Source organism: Phyllobates terribilis, unplaced genomic scaffold (assembly GCF_046119375.1).
Source record: "Phyllobates terribilis strain yellow unplaced genomic scaffold, ASM4611937v1 Scaffold_8__6_contigs__length_399053987, whole genome shotgun sequence".
In the NCBI taxonomy this organism is placed as follows: Eukaryota; Metazoa; Chordata; class Amphibia; order Anura; family Dendrobatidae; genus Phyllobates; species Phyllobates terribilis.
Genome location: NW_027362768.1, coordinates 109,511,242 through 109,531,636, shown reverse-complemented (window position 1 = coordinate 109,531,636; position 20,395 = coordinate 109,511,242). Strand labels below are relative to the sequence as shown.

At 41.1% G+C, this 20,395-nt stretch overlaps 1 protein-coding gene across 2 annotated transcripts in view; it reads left to right on the top strand.

Annotated features, from left to right (window-relative positions):
* The window catches only part of BCAR3 (BCAR3 adaptor protein, NSP family member), a 112,799-nt gene that overhangs the window by 90,953 nt on the left and 1,451 nt on the right, over window positions 1-20,395 (top strand). For both annotated transcript variants that reach the window (XM_073643218.1, XM_073643219.1), the window contains 8 exons: window positions 7,148-7,279; window positions 9,883-10,331; window positions 11,939-12,039; window positions 12,337-12,968; window positions 14,460-14,575; window positions 15,732-15,900; window positions 16,265-16,376; window positions 17,615-17,827. In XM_073643218.1, coding sequence (XP_073499319.1) covers window positions 7,148-7,279; window positions 9,883-10,331; window positions 11,939-12,039; window positions 12,337-12,968; window positions 14,460-14,575; window positions 15,732-15,900; window positions 16,265-16,376; window positions 17,615-17,827 — 1,924 coding nt within the window. The remainder of the gene's footprint in view (window positions 1-7,147; window positions 7,280-9,882; window positions 10,332-11,938; window positions 12,040-12,336; window positions 12,969-14,459; window positions 14,576-15,731; window positions 15,901-16,264; window positions 16,377-17,614; window positions 17,828-20,395) is intronic.

Here is a 20,395-nt window from a genome sequence, read left to right as displayed (position 1 = left end):
CAGTCACACTAGACTTAGCCGCTGCCCAGAGCTTGTTGTTCTGATGCCTCCTCCAGTACCATAGAATGAATACAGCAGCCAAGAGTTCCTGTGTGTGGGGAAGTCAGAATATATTCTTGTCAACGAAATGATTAGTTGAATGATTGTTTGGCTGACAGCTATCCATTGTGTATGCGTGTGGGGTGGCTTTACAGTAATATTCATTAATTTGCACACTAGAGTGGTTATGGTGGCCAGTGATTGGTTGGCTGATTTGCTGGCTCTGGTCACATGTTTGTATAACTGGAAAAGATTATGATTATTTTTGTGTTTTTTGGACATGTGACTACATCAGCGAATCACTGGCCACAGTGGTCACATGTTGCCCCCACCGGAAGCTAGGAGGTTAGTGGTAGGCGAGTATATGTATGGTATTCTTAGAAAATGCTAGACTATTTAATCAAAATAGCAAAAGTAGTGCACATCCTTTTTTTAAGAAGATTTTCATCAGACTGTACTATGCAGGGGCAGAATATTATGGGGGCAAACCTACTCTCCAGTTAGATTGAAATTGCACAAAATATATTGCAGCATTTGGTTAATAGGAGTCATCCTGGATATAATCTGAGTCCGATATATTCATGAGAAGAGCACTTTCCATGCCCTTCTTGGTGGTGATTGACATCTGTTTGCAGTGTATATATATCTGTGAATCTATGATCACTCCTATTAGCCAAACCCCACAATATTTGTACATAGGACTGCAGAGTCTGATGACCGATCCACTTTCCATTTGCAAAATCAAAGCTGCTGCAATGGGATCAGAATGTATATATCCATATTCTGAATGAACAGAGGCTTAGATGTTGCAAATCTAATCGGGATCCCTAAAAGCTCATTGTTGACATATACAGAACTGCAGTTCCTGAATCAATGCACTAATACTGTGCTAATTGAAGATAAAGCTACAGAATGGCAGGTGCAGCTCTCTGGATCCTCTCGTAATCCTGTGTATGAGCAGTAATCCATGCAGATCTGGTTAATAATTTGCAGCTTTAGGCTATCAGCCTTGTTGTATATCTTGGCGTGTACACATGAGTTATACATTGCAGTCATACGAATTGTACTCTGGATATATTATGTTCCCCGACTGTGTACAGAACACGGGGCTATTATTGGGGACGTTGGCATGTTCCGCTGTGGACCTGTTGGCAGCACATCACACTATATGGCTCATTGTCAGCTGAGATGAATCTGAAAAGCTTTTATCTCTTTTCAGAAGGAACAGTCTGTGCCAACATATCGGGTTCTTTTTCAGCAAAGTTCCCAAACTGTGTTTTTCAAGGCTAGAAATTAGAATAATTTCCAGTCTAAGTTATATATTCCAGCAGGAGATAATAACTTGTGTGGACTTTATATGAAGAAGTTTATCAGCAGACATTACCAACTGGTTATAGCTGTTGTCACCATTTTTAAAGGGAACCTGTTACCATGAAAATGCCATCCAATCTGCAGGCAAGAGGTGAGAAGATTGATATATAGTTTTGTGAAAAGCCAAAAACTCTTTACAGGTATGTGCACAATGCACACAAAGTCTTGAAAAAATGCTAGTGGTTTCTTCATTATTTAATGGAGGGATGAAAATGATAGTATATAAAACATCTCAAAGAAAACGCTCTGAAATTACCAATAAAACAACACAAAAGATGCTTCAGGAAAAAAAAAATTGTCTTCTGCTGGAAAAACCTGTCTGGTTCACCTTAGTTTAAAAGACATTGTGTGCACTTACTCTAAAGGTGTGTTCATACTAAGTTTTCTGTTGCTGCATTTTCATGGTTTGAAACTTCAATTAAAACTTGTGGTTTTGGGAGAGTTTCTACTCTGAAAGCTACTAAAATAAAATGAGTGAACATACCCTAAAAAAGCTTCAGGAAACTAAAAACTCCAAAAACTTCCCAAAGAAGAAGTGTTTCTTAAAACGGTTTCCACTAGAAAATATGTAATTTTTGACAACCACAAAAATACTCTGTAAGCACATACCCCAACTGGGAATATTCTAATCGCAGCCCTATGGAAATTTATACCATGATTAAAAGGGACTGGTCATGGCTTAAACATGAGAAAATTATCTTTATTAAAATCCAAATTCTGCAGTTTATTTTTATTTTGGTTCCATTGATAGCAGCAATCAGAGAAATGATTTAAGTCTTCAAAGTTTTCTAGAGCAATTTTGGTTTGTAATATTCTGCAGGTGGATGAGCAGATACAATGAAGCTCTTTGTAGTGTGTATATGGCAGTATGTTATGACTTATTACAGTGTTATACTGTATATGATCTACATTATCTGTGACAATTTGTCTTCTTTTATTTTCCATAGCTTTCATAAAGGGGACAGCCACCCACTCACACAGGGGCAATGCTGGTTTTATTTCTATTAGTTGTTGTTGTACATATTCTTCAATAAAATCTTTAAAAAGTACCTGTCACTGGGTCAAAATTGGCCAGTTTTTGCTCTTTTTTTATTTTTTTATTTCTACTACTCCAGAGTATTCTGTTTTTTTTTTTTTTTTTTTTTTTTTAATCCACCATATGGTTCCAGAGATATGGGCTTTCTTATTTAGTGCAAATTTTTCTGGTCTTTACAAAGGGGGTGTGGCTCACTGGATCCTCAGGGGCGTGTCTTTAGGCTGCTCTGCATTATTACCCTGTGAGCCACGCCCACGTAAAGACCAGAAAAGGTAGCACTACATAAAAAGGCTCATATTTCTAGAACCGCGGGGTGGAAATTATTTTATAAAAAATGGCATAATCAGGGAAACAGCAGAAATAAAACCAGACAAGCAAAAACTGGAAACTTTTTTGACCAGGTGACAGTTCCTCTTTAAATATTCACACTTGTATGATATTTACCTATAACATTGAATTTTTTCACAGAGGAACACATTTTATACTTTCTCTTGACATGTGTCTTAATTGGGATAAATCTCATGGTTTCAGAGCCGGCTTATGTAAAATTGAAACATAAGCTGCACAATCCTCTCATTACATTTTCCATATTCTTAAGCATTTTCTAAAGACTCCTTTTGTGTCTTTGACGTACCACAATGGTGACTGGTACTTGTGTGATTGGTAATGGGAGGATTAGATGGGGCCTGTCACCTGGAATTAACATTTTTTCATGCTGTACAGCATGACTTCTCCACGTTATAGGGTTGTATTATGCTGATCTCCTCCCCATAAGTGGCTGATTAGCCTTTTATCATGGTTAATCTACTTAAAGGGACATGGTTTTCTGATGAATATAATATGTCCTATGTATGAGCTTTTTGGCATTGAGGTTTCCAGTGTTGCATGTTCCTGTGCTTTTTTTTGCAGTGGTATACCAAGAGTAATGCAAATTGCCAAGCATCAGATACACGCTAACTGTATCATAACTCCTATAAAAACTTAAGGCTAATTGACCTTTACTATAAGAGCGACTCTTATTGAAAAGCAAAATATAGCAACATTTGGGGCTGGAGCAGCTCTCGGGAGTGTAATTACAGCATTCATACCTGGTCCTGGTGCCCAAGGGCTACCAAAGACCCCTCCAGTTGCTTACAGATACCAGTATTTGAAATAAGTCATGGTAGGTGGGGGTCCTGTTACAGATTTTGCTTTACGGCCCAGCTTTAAAGGGGTATTTCCATCTCATTAGGATATAGCATAAATGTATAGTCCCACAAATAGGATCCACATCTTTCTTAAAAATAAGACGTTGACGAACACCACTGTCAGTGGAGAGGTGGTTGGACTTCCCATTTATTTGTTTAGAAATCCTGACCACGTCTTCACTTAAAGCAGAGAGTGACTGTAAACCGTTCTCAAGATAGAAGCAAGTCCCATTGGTGGGATACACATCTATTATACGTTTATACATAGCCCTCCGTGACTCATCCTCTGTGTCTAGCTATCGCCCCATATCACTTCTCCCCTATGCCTCAAAACTTCGGGAAAGACACGTTCATCTTGAACTGTCCTCCCACCTCTCCTCCTGCTTTCTCTTTGACCGCCTCCAATCTGGCTTCTGGCCGCACCATTCCACTGAAACTGCCCTGACTAAAGTCACCAACTACCTACTAGCCGCCAAATCCAAGCAACACTACTCTGTCCTCCTCCTGGACCTGACATCTGCCTTCAACACAGTGGACCATTCCCTCTTAACCCTAGAACGCATACCTGGGGCCTCGCAGGCCTGCCCTGTTAATTGTTTTCTATTTTCTTCAATTTTTCTTTAGTTAGAATTTTGAAACTCTAGGTATTCCTCAGGTATATAGTTGTTTGTCATTTCCAGTTGGTCATTTATTTCTTATTTGCACACGGGCCTAAAAGGCCCCAGGTATGTGAAAGTGTAGATTTTTATGGTCATGCGTTCTAGGGTTAATAGACTCTCATCTCTTGGCATCACAGACTTGGCCCTATCTTGGATCTCTTCATACCTAACAGACCGGACATTCAGTGTCTCCCACTCACTCACCACCTCATCACTTTGCCCCCTATATGTCGGTGTCCCTCAAGGTTCAGTTCTAGGACCCCTGCTCTTCTCCATCTACACCTTCGGCCTGGGAAAACTCACAGTCTCATGGCTTTCAGTATCACCTCTATGCTGATGACACACAAATCTACCTCTCTGGACCCGATATCTCCTCCCTACTAACTGGAATCCCACAATGTCTGTCTGCTAGTTCATCCTTCTGCTCTACTAGATTTCTAAAACTTAACATGGACAAAACAGAATTCATCATCTTTCCCACATCTCACTCAACTCTCTCCAACAGACATATCCATCAAAGTCAGTGACTGTTCACTCTCCCCAGTCCCACAAGCTCGCTGCCTCGGGGTAACCATTTACTCAGATCTCTCCTTCAAACCACATATCCAAGCCCTTTCCATTTCCTGCCGACTCCAACTCAAAAATTATTTCCCGGATCTGCACATTCCTTAATCAAGAATCTGCAAAAACACTAGTGCATGCCCTCATCATCTCCCGCCTTGACTACTGCAACCTCCTGCTCTGTGGCCTCCCTTCTAACACTCTCGCACCCCTCGAATCTATCCTAAACTCTGCTGCCCGACTAATTCACCAGTCCCCCTGCTATGCGCCGGCCTCTCCTCTGTCTCAATCCCTTAAATCCCATTGCCCAGAGACTCCAGTTCAAAACCTTAACCATGGCATACAAAGTCATCTGTGACCTAGTCTCCCGGTACTTACCTGCACGCAACCTCAGATCCTCACAAGATCTCCTGCTCTACCCCCCTCTTCCCATAATCGCATTCAAGATTTCTCCCGTGCAACCCCCCAACTCTGGAACTCTGTACGCCAACACATCAGACTCTCTCCTACCATGGAAACCTTCAAAAGGAACCTGAAGACCCACCTCTTCCGACAAGCCTACAACCTGCAGTAACCACCGCTCCACCATACCGCTGCATGACCAGCTCTACCCTCACCTACTGTAATCCCCTGTAGATTGTGAGCCCTCGCGAGCAGAGTCCTCTCTCCTCCTGTACCAGTCACTGACTTGTATTGTTTAAGATTGTTTGTTTTTTTTTTGTTTTTATTATGTATACCCCGTTACACATGTAAAGCGCCATGGAGTAAATGGCCCTATAATAATAAATAATATCCTGTGGATATGCCAGAAATGTGCAAGATGGGAATACCCTTTTAAGTTACACCTCTGGCAACAGCTAATCTCGCCATTCGTTGCTTGCACTGCAACTCCAATCTCATTGTATCAATCAACGAAATAACCAGTGGTTTACCATTCTGATACTGGTGGTGATAATACCTACACTTGCTGAATAATACACCATTAGGGGTTCAAAAAGAAAACAAAATGCAGTAAATGTTACTTTATAACATGAAATCCTATACATACCTCTCTTTTATTTCCTTCCGATCCATCACCGAAGTTCCAACTTACCCTGGCCATTGCTTACAAGTAGTTGACGTGACCGACTTTATCCACAGCTCTATGTTGATTAATTTCTTAATTTATCTTAAGAGCAGCTGAAGCTCAGTTTTTTTATACAAAGTTCCAAATATCAGACATACAGATATACACGGATATACACAGACATATTGCAGCGATAAGAGCTTAGTCTGCCCATAGTGGTTTTTGCAAGTAGCCAGAATATATATAATTTTAAGGGTAGTTCCAAAGTTGCTGATAAATAGCCTCACCAGATTTTTAAATCTTACAAAGGACCTTTGTCATCCCATGGGCGGAGAGTTATTTCTTTACATATGTATTTCAAGGGGATCTGTCACCAGGTTTTTGCTATCCCATCCGAGAGCAGCATAATGCAGAGACTCTGATTACAGTGATGTGTCACTTTTTAGGCTGCTTGCCGTAGTTTTGATAAAATCCCTGTTTAATCTGCTGCGGTTCTCTGAATGCTGAGCTGTGTATAACCCCGCCCACATCACACCATGGATTGGAAGCTTTCTGTGTATACTGTGCATAGGCAGAAAGCTGCCAATCCATGGTGGTGACAGGGTTGGACTACAGGGTAGCAGGTTTACTAGAGATAATCTCCTGTGGATAAAAGTGATTTTTATCAACACTATAGCAAGCAGCCCAGTAAGTGACACATCGCTAGAATCAAGCTCTCTGTCTCTACCTTATGCTGCGCTCAGATTAGGTGGCAAAAATCTGGTGACAAATTCCCTGTTAGGAGCTCTATATGTAACCTAGCCACATGTATAGAAGTGTATCCTTACAATCTTTGCCCTTGGGGTCCAACTATTATTTTGAGTATATTATTTAAAGGTCATCTTACTATCTAACCATAGAATCCCCTTTTTTCTGCTGTCTGGTCATTTATGGGTTAACTGGTACGAGGCTATAGGCAGAGGCTCATAAACCTGGTACAAAGGGCAGCTGGGAAATCTGAATGTAAGGTAGATGAGCCCAGGTGTAGCCTCTGTGCATCCGATCCTTGCATGATGGCCTTTGATCACGGAGGCAGGCAGGCTTAGGAACACCCACATCCCTGGGACCGGTGACAGCGCATGTGACAAGTGACAAAATGAAAGTTCCTGTTTGCATTGCGGCTACTGAAGAGGTGGCCAGGTAATATCAGCCCACGGGGAGAGTCACATTCACCTGTTGTGTCTTACAGTTCTCCAAAGAGCGATATATCATGGATGGAGGGACACCTGACAAACTGAAGAAGGAGCTGGAGGAGGAGCTGAAGCTGAGCAGCGAAGACCTACGCAGTCATGCCTGGTACCACGGCAGGATACCTCGCCAGGTGAGTGCAATAAGTGGGGATCAATGGGTTAAAGTGCTTGTAATAATGCGATATATAACGATGGGACTGATGAATGCTCTTGCATTGGATTGAATAGTACAAGTGTATTCAGTGAGCAGCAGGTGTTGGGGCGGATTGTCACTGAGGTCACCAGACCTGACGTGTTTGCCTGACACACCTTCACATAAGTGACTGAGCAGAAAGTCTGAGAAGACGCAAGTACTTAGAATATAATGGCAGTCCGGTTAGTAAAGTGTCATCCAATGAGCTGGAAAAACCAACTAGATCACCTGCACGGTGACCGATCCGCAGAAAAATCCCGAAATAAAGAATATTACCTGGTATAGAAAGCAAAGGGTTTCATTCCTGTAACCTGTTCTGGAAAAGATGAAATGTGAACACTGATCCCATCAATGATTTCCTCTATATATTTTTGATTAAATGTGTAAAAGATGCGGTGACCATCACTAGCAATAGCCATTGTTGTGCCCTCCAGGGTTGTACAATGTATATGCACGGCCGAGCCCTATGCATACAGCCTGCACAGCACACCATGGAGGGTATATGGCTCTGTAGTATGGAGCAGCGCGGCATCTATGTGCTGCCATACAGGCTGAGTGTACGGAGATTTTGTGCCCTAGGAGCAATGCAGATAGTCCAATCAGTAAATTTACTTGTATGACTTTTGGAAAAAAATATGGTAATATGACCGTGCCCTGACGGGATGGCAATTGGGGCCTGTGGCTCTCAGGGCATGCTGGGAATTGTAGTATTTTTACAATCACAGGTTGAGTTATTGGTTATTACAATTGGCTTTTAGCTGTGATCCTCATTTACTTGTCTTGGAGGAATTCGCTGCATGTGACTTGGACGCACGTGCTTCTTAATAAGTAACTGGATCGCGGCAAAAGCTGACAATGAGTAAATGAGTATACAGCGGCTTTGTGCCCCAATGTAAAATCTCCACCAGGGCCGCCAAGTATCATTGCCCTTTTTTATAGTATTGGACCTTTTGGACCTGACTTGGGCTCCTGAACCTGGATACGACTGCAGCCGCTGCATACACTGGTTACCCCCATGCCGCCGCCGCCGCTGCTGGTAGATGTGCACTAACATAAAAGCAGGGAGTGCATTGATTTTCCTATAATCTCTCTGTATTGTGCAAGTACAATGCGGCGGGTGGAAGTGAAACAAGCAAATATTATTCCCTCCCCCATCACTGGGGACTTGTGATCTATCAGATGCAGCTGCCAGTGCGGTGACCTCTGTGCTCGCTGCCAGACAAGAGGTCAGAAGAGAGAGTAGGAAAATGCTTCCATTACATCGATGATATTCCCGTGTCACAAGTGCTGACAACATTAATAAAAAAGTGATGGATCAATCCCAAATGCAGTGACCAGGCGCAGTCACGGGTCAGCGGCACTGAACCAGGTCTGCAGATCATAAAAGTAATCACAGGGGACAGTGTCCCCTGGGACCTATAGCATTATAAGAAACTCTGATACAGTCTCCAATCATTGCAGAAGAAATGCCAAGTCTGTTCATAAATTGTGCCCATCTCCGCACCAACACGATAGGAAACGTCCTATTCAGGCTATGCTCTGATGGAGTCACATCAACGGCGTATTGACGTCACCATGCCGGTATTATTACAAATAAATGGAAGACTGTGGAATCGGTGAATCTCTCCATGTAATGGAGGAGTAGAAAGAACTCATTGTTTTTCTTAAAGGATCAATACCAGCGTTGGTTATAGGACAGACTGGTTTAGAAACCTAGTAGGAAATCCGGCCTAAATGGACTGTATGACTCCAACTTAGAGCTGCGCAAAAAAATTTACGCTGCCCTGGTCCGACATCCAGTCTGGTCTTCTGTGCCAGCTGGCATCATGACGGCACATGGTCTAGTAAGCACAAGTGGGGCCCAGGATGCTGAGTCGGACAAAGAAATGAAGACTGCCCTGATCTGGCCGGCACGGAGGATTGGACTGACACCGGGTCTGGGCATCACATATCTTTTTTGCTCAATTGTGCTCCAACTAAATTATGGCTTGCTGGATGCGCTCTATAAATTGTCCTTACATCATCAATATGCCATGTAGACAGTGCCTGGATACATACTTTCTGCATATAATTGTGTTGGACAGACCTCTAGTAAATAATATAGGGTGTTGCTTTTTGAGTACTTATTCCTTGTAAATTGCATTTTAGCACCGATTTATTTGGATCAGTTGGGATGACTATTTATGTATAATGTGACCATCTAATCGTGAATATATAAATTAATTGGTGTATGAATTTTTGCATTAATCATGAAACTGGAATAGATGCATATATTACATGAGTTTACCGTTGTGACTATTTGAGCACGATCACACTAGATTTCTCTTTTTCACTACTAAAAGTTTTGGAAGTTTTTATAGCATTCTGCGGGAGTTGTGGTTATTGTTTTTCCTTTTTCTGTCCTATTCAGCCTTCCCCTATTGATACAGATTATCATGTATTATTATACAGGGTGATATGTTTTTTCTACATTATTTGGATTGTTTACACTCCTAATGAGCCTCGTCCAGAATGGATTCACTCCATGTCCTTCCTCTGCAGATATCCGAGAGCCTGGTGAGGAGAGATGGAGACTTTCTGATCAGGGATTCGTTGTCCAGCCCTGGAAATTTCGTGCTCACCTGTCAGTGGAAAAACCTCTCCCAACATTTCAAGATAAATAAAGTCCTTATCCGGCTCAACGAAGCTTACAGTCGGATTCAGTACCAGTTTGAACACGAGAGCTTTGACAACGTCCCTGCACTAGTCAGATACTACGTGGGGAATCGCAAGCCGGTGTCTCAGCAGAGTGGAGCCATTGTTTTCCAGCCTATCAACAGGACAGTACCGTTAAGGTGTATCGAGGAAAAGTATGGCGTCTCCCCAGTTAGACGTTTGGAAATGGGAGCACTGGAAGAAAAAGCAGACACTCCTAAAAGACTCAGTCTCAATATAGGTCATGGTCACGGACTAACACCGGAGCAAAGCCTGATCCGGGGAAATCTGCTAAGGTTTGTGATCAAACTTGTGCAGATTATACAAAATAGGATTTTTTTTTATGTATTACCTATCCTTTACTAAAATGCTTATTCTTTAAATATCTTACAGTGGAACACATTCCTCCCCTAATTTTGTCTTTTTTTTTAGTATTTCTCATAAAATAAGAATTCTGGAGCATCATTGTAGACCTATGCTTTGTGATGTTCCTCCATTATTACTATACATTATTTGATGTATGCATATAGCCTCTTCAGAGAGGAAGAGGACAGAAACTCTAGTGCTACCTATTGAGGGGGTAGCAATCCTAAAAGTCAATATTGACCCTCCAATGAGCCTTGCCAGATGACTTAGGATAAGAAGCCAAACCAGAAATTCCATTTGCAGCCACATGTTTCGGGGTGTTTGCCCCTCATCAGTGCAAAGCAGAACTGATTTGGCTGGGTGAGCGGCTTCTGATAGGGGTCTAAAAGATAAAGTTTCCTCATTTTTAAGGTTGAAGGTAGACTTAGGCTATAGGTTGAACTCGAAAGACTTAACATGTTGATCCCCATCAGGAAGATGAAGAAGATTCTCCTTGTGGACAGCACCAAGTCGGTGTATGGAGACTTATAGGCCAGGCAATTCCTTTATGAATATTCATAAAAAAATTAAATTGAAGAGTGAGACTCATCATTACCCTTGTCAAAGCAGTGTGTCTTCACACAGTCTGGCACTATCAGCTCTGCTTTGGGAATGTCAGTATGTAGGGACACACCCAGTTGTCACTTTATTCATTAATTTTTAGGAGGAACAACATCAGGCCGAGTCCTAAAATGAAAAATCTCCAGCATTGTTGTTTCAAGAAGAATGCAAGAAAATAAACAAGACAGGAGAGCGCACAGGTCCTCTTTAGGAAATTAAAGGGATATAACTAGTTCACTCCTTCTGTATCAGATTGCCAAACTAAATATCTCTGCTTGCTGTCATTCATCGTTTACTTTTTGTACTTGTAGAAAGAATATCAGAAATTCGCTGAACGAGGAATACTTTTTTTTTTCAGATGGCCCTCTATAGCATTTTTACTGCTAGTTTCATTCTGCTTGAAAAAATGCATTGCCACCTAGTGGCCATAGTGGAACACAAACACTTTTATATACCCTTCATTTTTTTCCAAGTACTGTGAATAAAGCTCAGTCCAGCTAGAAGCAGGCTTACGATCTGCACATTAGATATATAGTAACTATATTCTAGAAATGGTTACTCCTAGCCCCATACAGAATTTTTTTTAAAAAAAAAACAACTTTTTTTCTAAAGTTTCATAGTTTTTAAGGCTGAATGTAGACTTAAGTCTTTCGAGTTCAACCTATAGTCTAACATGTTGATCCAGTGGAAGGCAAAAACCCCATAGGGTAGATGCAGAGGTTTATTCTTGTGGAGAACACAAAGTTGGTGTATGGAGACTTATAGGCCATGCAATGCTCTTATGGAAGTTTTAAACATGCAAATAGCCTCTTCAGAGTGGAAGATGGCTTGAATTGTAGTGTCATCTATAGAAAGTTATCACTTGTAAAAGTCAATATCGACCATTTAAAGATATTATATACTCTGGTGTAATTGTAATGTATATTGGCCCTTCCAGAAATAAAGAGAAGAGCGGCAGCCATCCATCGTGTTTAGACAACATGCGGGAAAAGAGGCGGCCACTGAACTCTCACCAATCGGAAAGTTACCTACCGCTAAGTAAGTGTCAAGGTACTTTGCTCTCCTGTGTCCATTACATCTTTTTAGAGCAGCCATTACTTTAGAATGCATTTACAAACACTCCACTCAAATATTGGAACATTGTTGCCTTGCAGATCGTTGTTTCATGTCTGTCACTAGTCTGATATCAACCTATAAGTTGGCAGGTGAACATGGGATTCATGTGCCCAGCCTTGTATGTTATGGGAATGGTCCAGACGGTATAGGGCAAGTCACTGATAAATGTTTGCCATTATTCACAGATACATCATATTAACATGGACATCTTTTTTGTAGGCAGCAGACAGCCATACTTGTCACCAGGAATGGATGGCAGGTTAACACCAAGAGCACATGTCTTCAGGACTGGAAGTGAACCTACGTTAAGCCCAACAGAAATCCGGAGGTTCAGCTCTGAGGCTCACTCTGCAGAGGCATTGAGGGGATCAGACAGTCAGCTCTGTCCTAGACCCCCTCCAAAGCCCAGCAAGTCATTGTATGTCAAGCAGCCACAGTCCCCTACAATCTGGCAGAACTCCGAAGCCAACTATTGTGATCTGCACCCTACTCCTATAGAGGACGTTGGGTGGACAAAGACACATTCGTCACACAGCAGCTTTCTGGAAAGCCAGAAAACGGATGAGGAGGAGACTTTCTCTCTTAGTAACTCAGAACTGAACTTCCCCACATTGGAGGACAGTATATCTCAGTGCTCACAACCCGAACATACTGATACGGGGGACGAGATAGAGTTTGTTAGGCCGGTGTATGAGAACGTATCCTCTTTTAATCCAAATGACTTTGAATCTATTTTACTCCCCTCTGAAAATAAACCCTTAGAAACAGCCCTACTGAAACGGGCCAAGGAACTTTTCACAAACAATGACCCAAGGACTATTGCCAAGCACATCCTCTGCATGGACTGTAAGGTAAAAGTGACTTCTGATTATGGGAAAGGCACAAATAAAACAATGGTGCAGTATGTATAAGTGGGAAAGTAGTAAAGACCTTTTTTATTTAATGTGGTCAATTCAGGTCACAAAATTAAATTGTTCCAAACTTGTTCTTAAAAAAGAAGTGTCACTGGGTTAAATGTCCAGTCTTTGCTCTTATTGTATTCCCGCTGCTCCCCTAGATATTCTGCTTTCTTATTTTTTTTTTTAAATCCGCTACTTTTTATGGTCTATACCAAAGGGGTTTTGCTCACAGACTAATAATGCAGAACAGCCTGAAGATCCGCCCCAGAGGATCCTGTGAACAACACCCCCTTATAAAGACCATAGCAATAAATAAAAACGCTCATATCTGCAGAACCATATGGTAGATTTTAAAAAATAAAGTTGAATGCTCTGAGGAGCAGTGGGAATATAATAAGAGCAAAAACTGACCACCTTTGACCAAATGACAAGTCCTTTTAAGTCTATCTTCTTTATATTGGCAATTGTGGAGAATGTTTAAAACAATTTTTGGTTTAAGTGACCCTTTCTGGGTTTCTATAATCCAATTAATTTAGTTGGACAAGTCATTAATGAAGTTTTCCAAAGATGGGCTTTGAAGAGGACTGGTTATCCCTTTTGAAATGTCTGTTAATAAATAATTGTAATCCACATGACATTACAATTCTGGAGCATCTTTTCTTAGAACTCTACATTGTGCCACTTCTCTGCTATCCCTCATAGAAATTATTAAATTGACAGCTCCGTGTTATCAATTGAGGTGTGATCTTTTGCACTCAGACAAGTGGAATGGTAACACCCAGGTATCACTTTATTCTAAATTTTTTAGGAGGAAAAAAACAGATGAAAGGTACAAGGCCAAATTCTAAATAAAAAGATGCTCCGGAAATTATTTTATTCAGTAGAGGCATAACAATGGTGGGGGCAGGTGTTGCACTCTCACTTCTTTTTTGGTTCCAGGACCGGTTTCTTTGAACCATACGAGAAGACCAATACTATTAAAGACTTGTGATGGCTGGGGCCACAAACCTCAACAATGACCCAATGCAAAAATTCAGTTATGCCTCTAAATACAAGCATTTACTAAAACCGCCATGCCAGGATCACTGACGGATCCTCTTTCCTGTCTGCTTGGAGAATCTGGGGACAGTATGTGCAGTTAATATGGATCGTGTAAATTCACATCAAATGTAAAAATATCCACGTCCTTCCCTGGTTGGGTAATAAATTGGTCATCAGAGTTTCTGGGCAACGCAGTTCGGGCCTGTAAATTCAAGCAATCGTATTTTAACCATCTTCTTCTGCTCTCAATACTTGTGCTGGTTTAGAAATAAGGCTGAGGTTCAGCTGTAATATTGTAGTGGCTGCTACGTGCATTTGTGTCCATGAGAACCTTCAATGTATTTTCTAAAATTAGAAAAAATTGGCTTCCTGAATAGACGTATGAACCTTTGCACCTTTCAGGTTACTAGGATACTTGATGTCTCGTCAGAGATGGAAAAGATGATGGGAGTGGGCTGTGGACTGGAGATGATTACTCTACCGCATGGCCACCAACTGCGCCTGGATCTAATCGAAAGGTAAACATCCTCTTCTAGTGCTATAAAGATACTTACTTAGTCTGATAGGAGCACCTGTTCCTCCTCTAAGGGAAAAGGCAGAGACAATGTCTGTTGTTCTGCCAGGTGGGGTCATGCAGTGGCAGCCATTCTTTCAGCTCTTTTCATGGATGCATTGTTGCTTCCGTTTATAACAAAAGCCACAAGCGTATGATGGATACAAGGCCTATCATCATCTACGCCTGACGGACTCCATTGGTAGACGGACGAGTCCTTAAGGTTCCACAAAGTAATCCGTCTTTTTTAAAAGGGAAAACATTCCAGGAAACATCTTTTTTGGAGTGGAAATTAAGCAAAAGCTCCAAGAGGGCCGTCACATTTTTATTTTTCCACTCCAAAAGAATTCTACAAAAAAACTGTGTTTTTTAAAAAAAACCTTTCAAAACCACATCAGTAAAAGAAAAAAACACCTTTTCTGAAGAATTGAAAAACTCTTCGTTTTGAACTCTTCAGAAAACTCTATGTGAACATAACCTTCAGGTCAATACTCTACAGTTATGTAACTTTAGTCTTATGAATCATAATAGATATTCACCATCTCACATGATAGTCTTCTTCTGGTCTGTCATTAGCCCAGTGTGACTCCCTCATTGTGCACTTTTGTAGTAGTGTGGCTGCTACTGCCATCTCCAAAGTCTGTATTCTGCCTGCACCAGAACTTGTTTCAGTACAAAATAACCTTTCAAACCAAGCACAGAAGCGCTGTGCACCCTTGGTATGGCAGAGCTTTTCAGTACTTTCCTACCTATTTGTTTTCCGATGGTCTCCCTCTGACTCCTGTAAAGCCAGAGCTCTCAATTGAGGAAGAAAAGGGGGCGAGAGGTGGAGAACAAGTTAGTGCTACTGAACTGTTCAGGCATGCCAAGGATTCACTGAGCCCCCTGTGCTTGGTTTGAACAGTCATTTTGCCCTGACAGACTCCCTTCGACTCTTTTTTTTTCTACTTTCATATAGTATGAAGACTAAGATCCATGAAAAAAACAAAATCATTGGAAAATATGTGGCCACATTTGTGATACTTGATAAATTACTTTGAACAGGAGAGCTGAGAAATGACGATGTAACCGATTTACTCTGCGAGCTCTATTATGATCTATTAAATACATTGTTATTACAGGCACACAACTATGGCAATAGGGATCGCAGTGGATATTTTGGGATGTACGGGTAATTTAGAAGAAAGAGTTGCAACGCTGAACAAGATCATCCAACTTGCGGTAGAACTGAAGGATTTAGGAGACTACTTTGCATTCACTTCTATCATGAAAGCACTGGACATGCCTCAGGTGACACCTAATAAATGTGATAGATTGAAGTGTCACATTCATCTTTGGTTTGTGTATTTGTATACATTTTTATGTGCTAGAACAAAGCAGGTAAAATCTTAGGACCCGGCTCAAAAAACAAACATGACTCCACCAGCAAATGTATATTTTTTGTTCATTTCTGTTGGTACATGACGATGTCGCACTAAAGTTACATTTTAAAACTGTTTTAGACTCTGATTTTTAGTGATATTTTCTAACTCGGTGTTAAATTTCAAGCAATTGTCGGATGAAAGGCATGTAAAGAAGATTAGGTCTTGGGTGTGGTTGCTTTGCTGTAAAATGTAGAATATCACTGACCTGATATTTGGTTTCTTTGGATCAGATTGCAAGACTGGAACATACGTGGACAATTCTGAGGCATCAATACACACAGACAGCGATCACTTATGAAAAGCAGTTGAAGCCCTTTAGCAAAGCTTTGTATGAAGGAGCAGGTAAGTCATGTATGCATTACTGTAGTAGACCTGCAGGGGGAGACACTGTGCCACAGTAGAAAAACATGGCTGCCTCATTCTAAAAACAGGTTGTGTCTGCTATTGCAGCCTGGACCCATTCATTTCAAGGGAGCGGAGCTGCAATACCAGGAGCGACTGAAAGAAAGCACCGTGTTTTTCTTCTACTCCTAAAACCCGATTTAAGGGTGACTGTACAAACAGTTTTGTTTTTATGAGGCTTGATATTACTTTAAAATCTACATTGAAAAATGGAACACACTATGTACAGAGCATTTTGCATTGGCTGAAAGGGGGCAAAAAAAACCCCCCAACGTTATAACTATGGGAGCTGTTTTTTTTCCGAAAACAGAAGAAATAAGTACATTTTAAAGTGTTTCATGGGAAAGAAAAGTCACCAAAACAGTGCTGGTGGGATGTAAACAAAAAAAAAAAAAAAAGTTTTATTTTTGGCCAAGTAAAAATTTTTTTTTGTAGAAAGCTTAAAAGAACACTCCACGTATAGAACTTATAGACCCTCTGATGCGTGTTCTCCTATGAAGGGAGCTTGGGCATCTTATTAAAAGGAGCTTGTATCACGGACCACCTGTTCTTGTGAGAACCATCACTAGGGGTCTGACTCCCAAGATCACAAGCTAAACATGGAAGAAGTCTTCTACTGTTGTGCATTAGATAAAAATAGTCAGGCTAGTTCTAAATACATTAAAAAAGTGTTTGTTTTTTTCCCACTTGATAGATAACAGTATGGCCTTGAAATGCGTTGTGGCAATAAAAACCTTCAAATCTCCCAAGAGAACTTTATTCCAGCAGCGCAGCCTACTAAATACATGAATCGTCCACCCTGGTCATTAAAAATAGTGCACATCTGTATGGTGACTGACGCATTTCGGACCCAAAACTATTAATGCTTTTAGTCCAATCCCTGCCCGCTCTGGGATTATTGACCGCATATATGCCTACAAACAGTCAGATTCCACCAGAGCTCATGCCTTCTAATACTGCCCCACTCCAGGGCTAATATGTGGAAGGTCAATGTTCATGTTCATGTTTAAGTTATACCTGGCCTGAATATGAACAAGCTCTTTACTCAGAACAAAGCACTACTTCTATAATATCCAAAGCATGTAAAGTTCATCAACTTCCTTCACCAAGTATAAAAGAAGTATATGGGTTCTGTCCCAAATGCAGACAACTTTGCAAATAATGGATCTCTATTATAGGTACGGCACTTGGCCCACAGGATAATTTGACAATCCCGCTTGTGCTGCCTATAATACTGTTGCTGGAGCGCCAATCTGCCATATTTGAAGGAATGGACTGGTGGGAGAACCACGACCGAGGATGTGAAATAATGTTTGGTCATCTGGAATCGGCGCGGATAATTGCCCAGAATGCAGCTTTGTATCAAAGCAATGCACAGCGGCTCTTGGAAGGTAAGGACTGTTTATCATCAAAGACTTGAGCTTACATTTATATGAGTGCTGGTTATTATATCCCAGCTATTAATACAGGAAGTTTATATATTTGAGCAAAAAAAACAAACACGCAACTTTATTTTACGTGCCAAAGTTTCCAATTCTGCATGCTTCCCTAGCAGCTATCGTTCTACAGGAGAATTATTCAGTGCTATGGGCAGTAGACTGAGTGCCTATGACTAGAGATGAACTTCAAAGGTCGGGGTTCATACCGGAGAGTTAGTGTCCAGAGCTAAACGCCGAACACTGACTTCTCCAGAAAGTCCGTTGCAATGTTTGGTGTCCGAGGGCAAGAGAGATTTTCCAGGTCTAAAGTACCCTTTGGAATAAATTTCAGGTTGTGTACGAGGACCCGAACTTCCACGGGTCATCTCTACCTATTGCACAATACTGTGACCTGGAAGGGTTAGGATCTGGTTTCTCTACTGCTGTGTAAAAAAGAAATAACTAGAAACCATAAAACTAATATTTTATCAATGTATAGTGTATCCAAAAGCCACATCCTATTGAAAATGAATTTATGGATGAAGCTCAATATTTTTTCCATTTAAATCTAGCCTAAATGTGCCCAGTTTTCACAATAGGAACACTTCTTCCCTTTTCCGCTGAAAAGCTAATGATATGTGCACATTCCAAACTCTGGCAAGATTCTTCTTAGTCATTTGTATTGGAAACCATTTTGCTGTTCCAATGTTGAGTCTTAATTTTTTTTCTACTTTTTTACATTTTTTTTCACCTGGTGAATTTTCAAAATGCAAAAGACATGTCATGCCTTTGAAGTGGCTGCAGCTTGAATCCACTCCATGCTAGGCACTGGCCAATCAGAAGGCTGCAAAAAAAAAAAAGAGGAACAGCTTCAAGAAACCAAAAACTCCTTAAAAAGTGTTTCCTGAAGCAGTTTCCACTAGAAAACATAATTTTGTAAAAATTTATGTGCATATACAGTGCTGGCCAAAAGTATTGGCACCCCTGCAATTCTGTCAGATAATACTCAGTTTCTTCCTGAAAATGATTGCAATCACAAATTCTTTGGAATTATCTTCATTTAATTTGCTTGCAAGGAAAAAACACAAAAGAGAATGAAGCAAAAATCAAATCATTGATCATTTCACACAACTCCAAAAAAGGGCTGGACAAAAGTATTGGCACCCTCAGCCTAATACTTGGTTGCACAACCTTTAGCCAAAATAACTGCGAACAACCGCTTCCGGTAACCATCAATGAGTTTCTTACAATGCTCTGCTGGAATTGTAGACCATTCTTCTTTGGCAAACTGCTCCAGGTCCCTGATATTTGAAGGGTGCCTTCTCCAAACTGCCATTTTGAGATCTCTCCACAGGTGTTCTATGGGATTCAGGTCTGGACTCATTGCTGGCCACCTTAGAAGTCTCCAGTGCATTCTCTAAAACCATTTTATAGTGCTTTTGGAAGTGTGTTTTGGGTCATTGTCCTGCTGGAAGACCCATGACCTCTGAGGGAGACCCAGCTTTCTCACACTGGGCCCTACATTATGCTGCAAAATTTGTTGGTAGTCTTCAGACTTCATAATGCCATGCACACGGGTCAAGCAGTCCAGTGCCAGAGGCAGCAAAGCAACCCCAAAACATCAGGGAACCTCCGCCATGTTTGACTGTAGGGACCGTGTTCTTTTCTTTGAATGCCTCTTTTTTTTTTCCTATACACTCTATGTTGATGCTTTTTCCCCAAAAGCTCTACTTTTGTCTCATCTGACCAGAGAACATTCTTCCAAAACGTTTTAGGCTTTCTCAGGTAAGTTTTGGCAAACTCCAGCCTGGCTTTTTTATGTCTCGGGGTAAGAAGTGGGGTCTTCCTGTGTATCCTACCATACAGTCCCTTTTCATTCAGACGTCGACGGATAGTACGGGTTGACACTGTTGTACCCTCGGACTGCAGGGCAGCTTGAACTTGTTTGAATGTTAGTCGAGGTTCTTTATCCACCATCCGCACAATCTTGCGTTGAAATCTCTCGTCTATTTTTCTTTTCCGTCCACATCTAGGGAGGTTAGCCACAGTGCCATGGGCTTTAAACTTCTTGATGACACTGCGCACGGAAGACACAGGAACAATCAGGTCTTTGGAGATGGACTTGTAGCCTTGAGATTGCTCATGCTTCCTCACTATTTGGTTTCTCAAGTCCTCAGACAGTTATTTGGTCTTCTTTCTTTTCTCCATGCTCAATGTGGTACACACAAGGACACAGGACAGAGGTTGAGTCAACTTTAATCCATGTTAACTGGCTGCAAGTGTGATTTAGTTATTGCCAACACCTGTTAGGTGCCACAGGTAAGTTACAGGTGCTGTTAATTACACGAATTAGAGAAGCATCACATGATTTTTCAAAGGGTGCCAATACTTTTGTTCACCCCCTTTTTTAGGTTTGGTGTGGAATTATATCCAATTTGGCTTTAGGACAATTCTTTTTGTGGTTTTTTTTCATTGAAGACAAATTAAATAAAGATAATAATACCAAAGAATTTGTGATTGCAATCATTTTCAGAAAGAAAC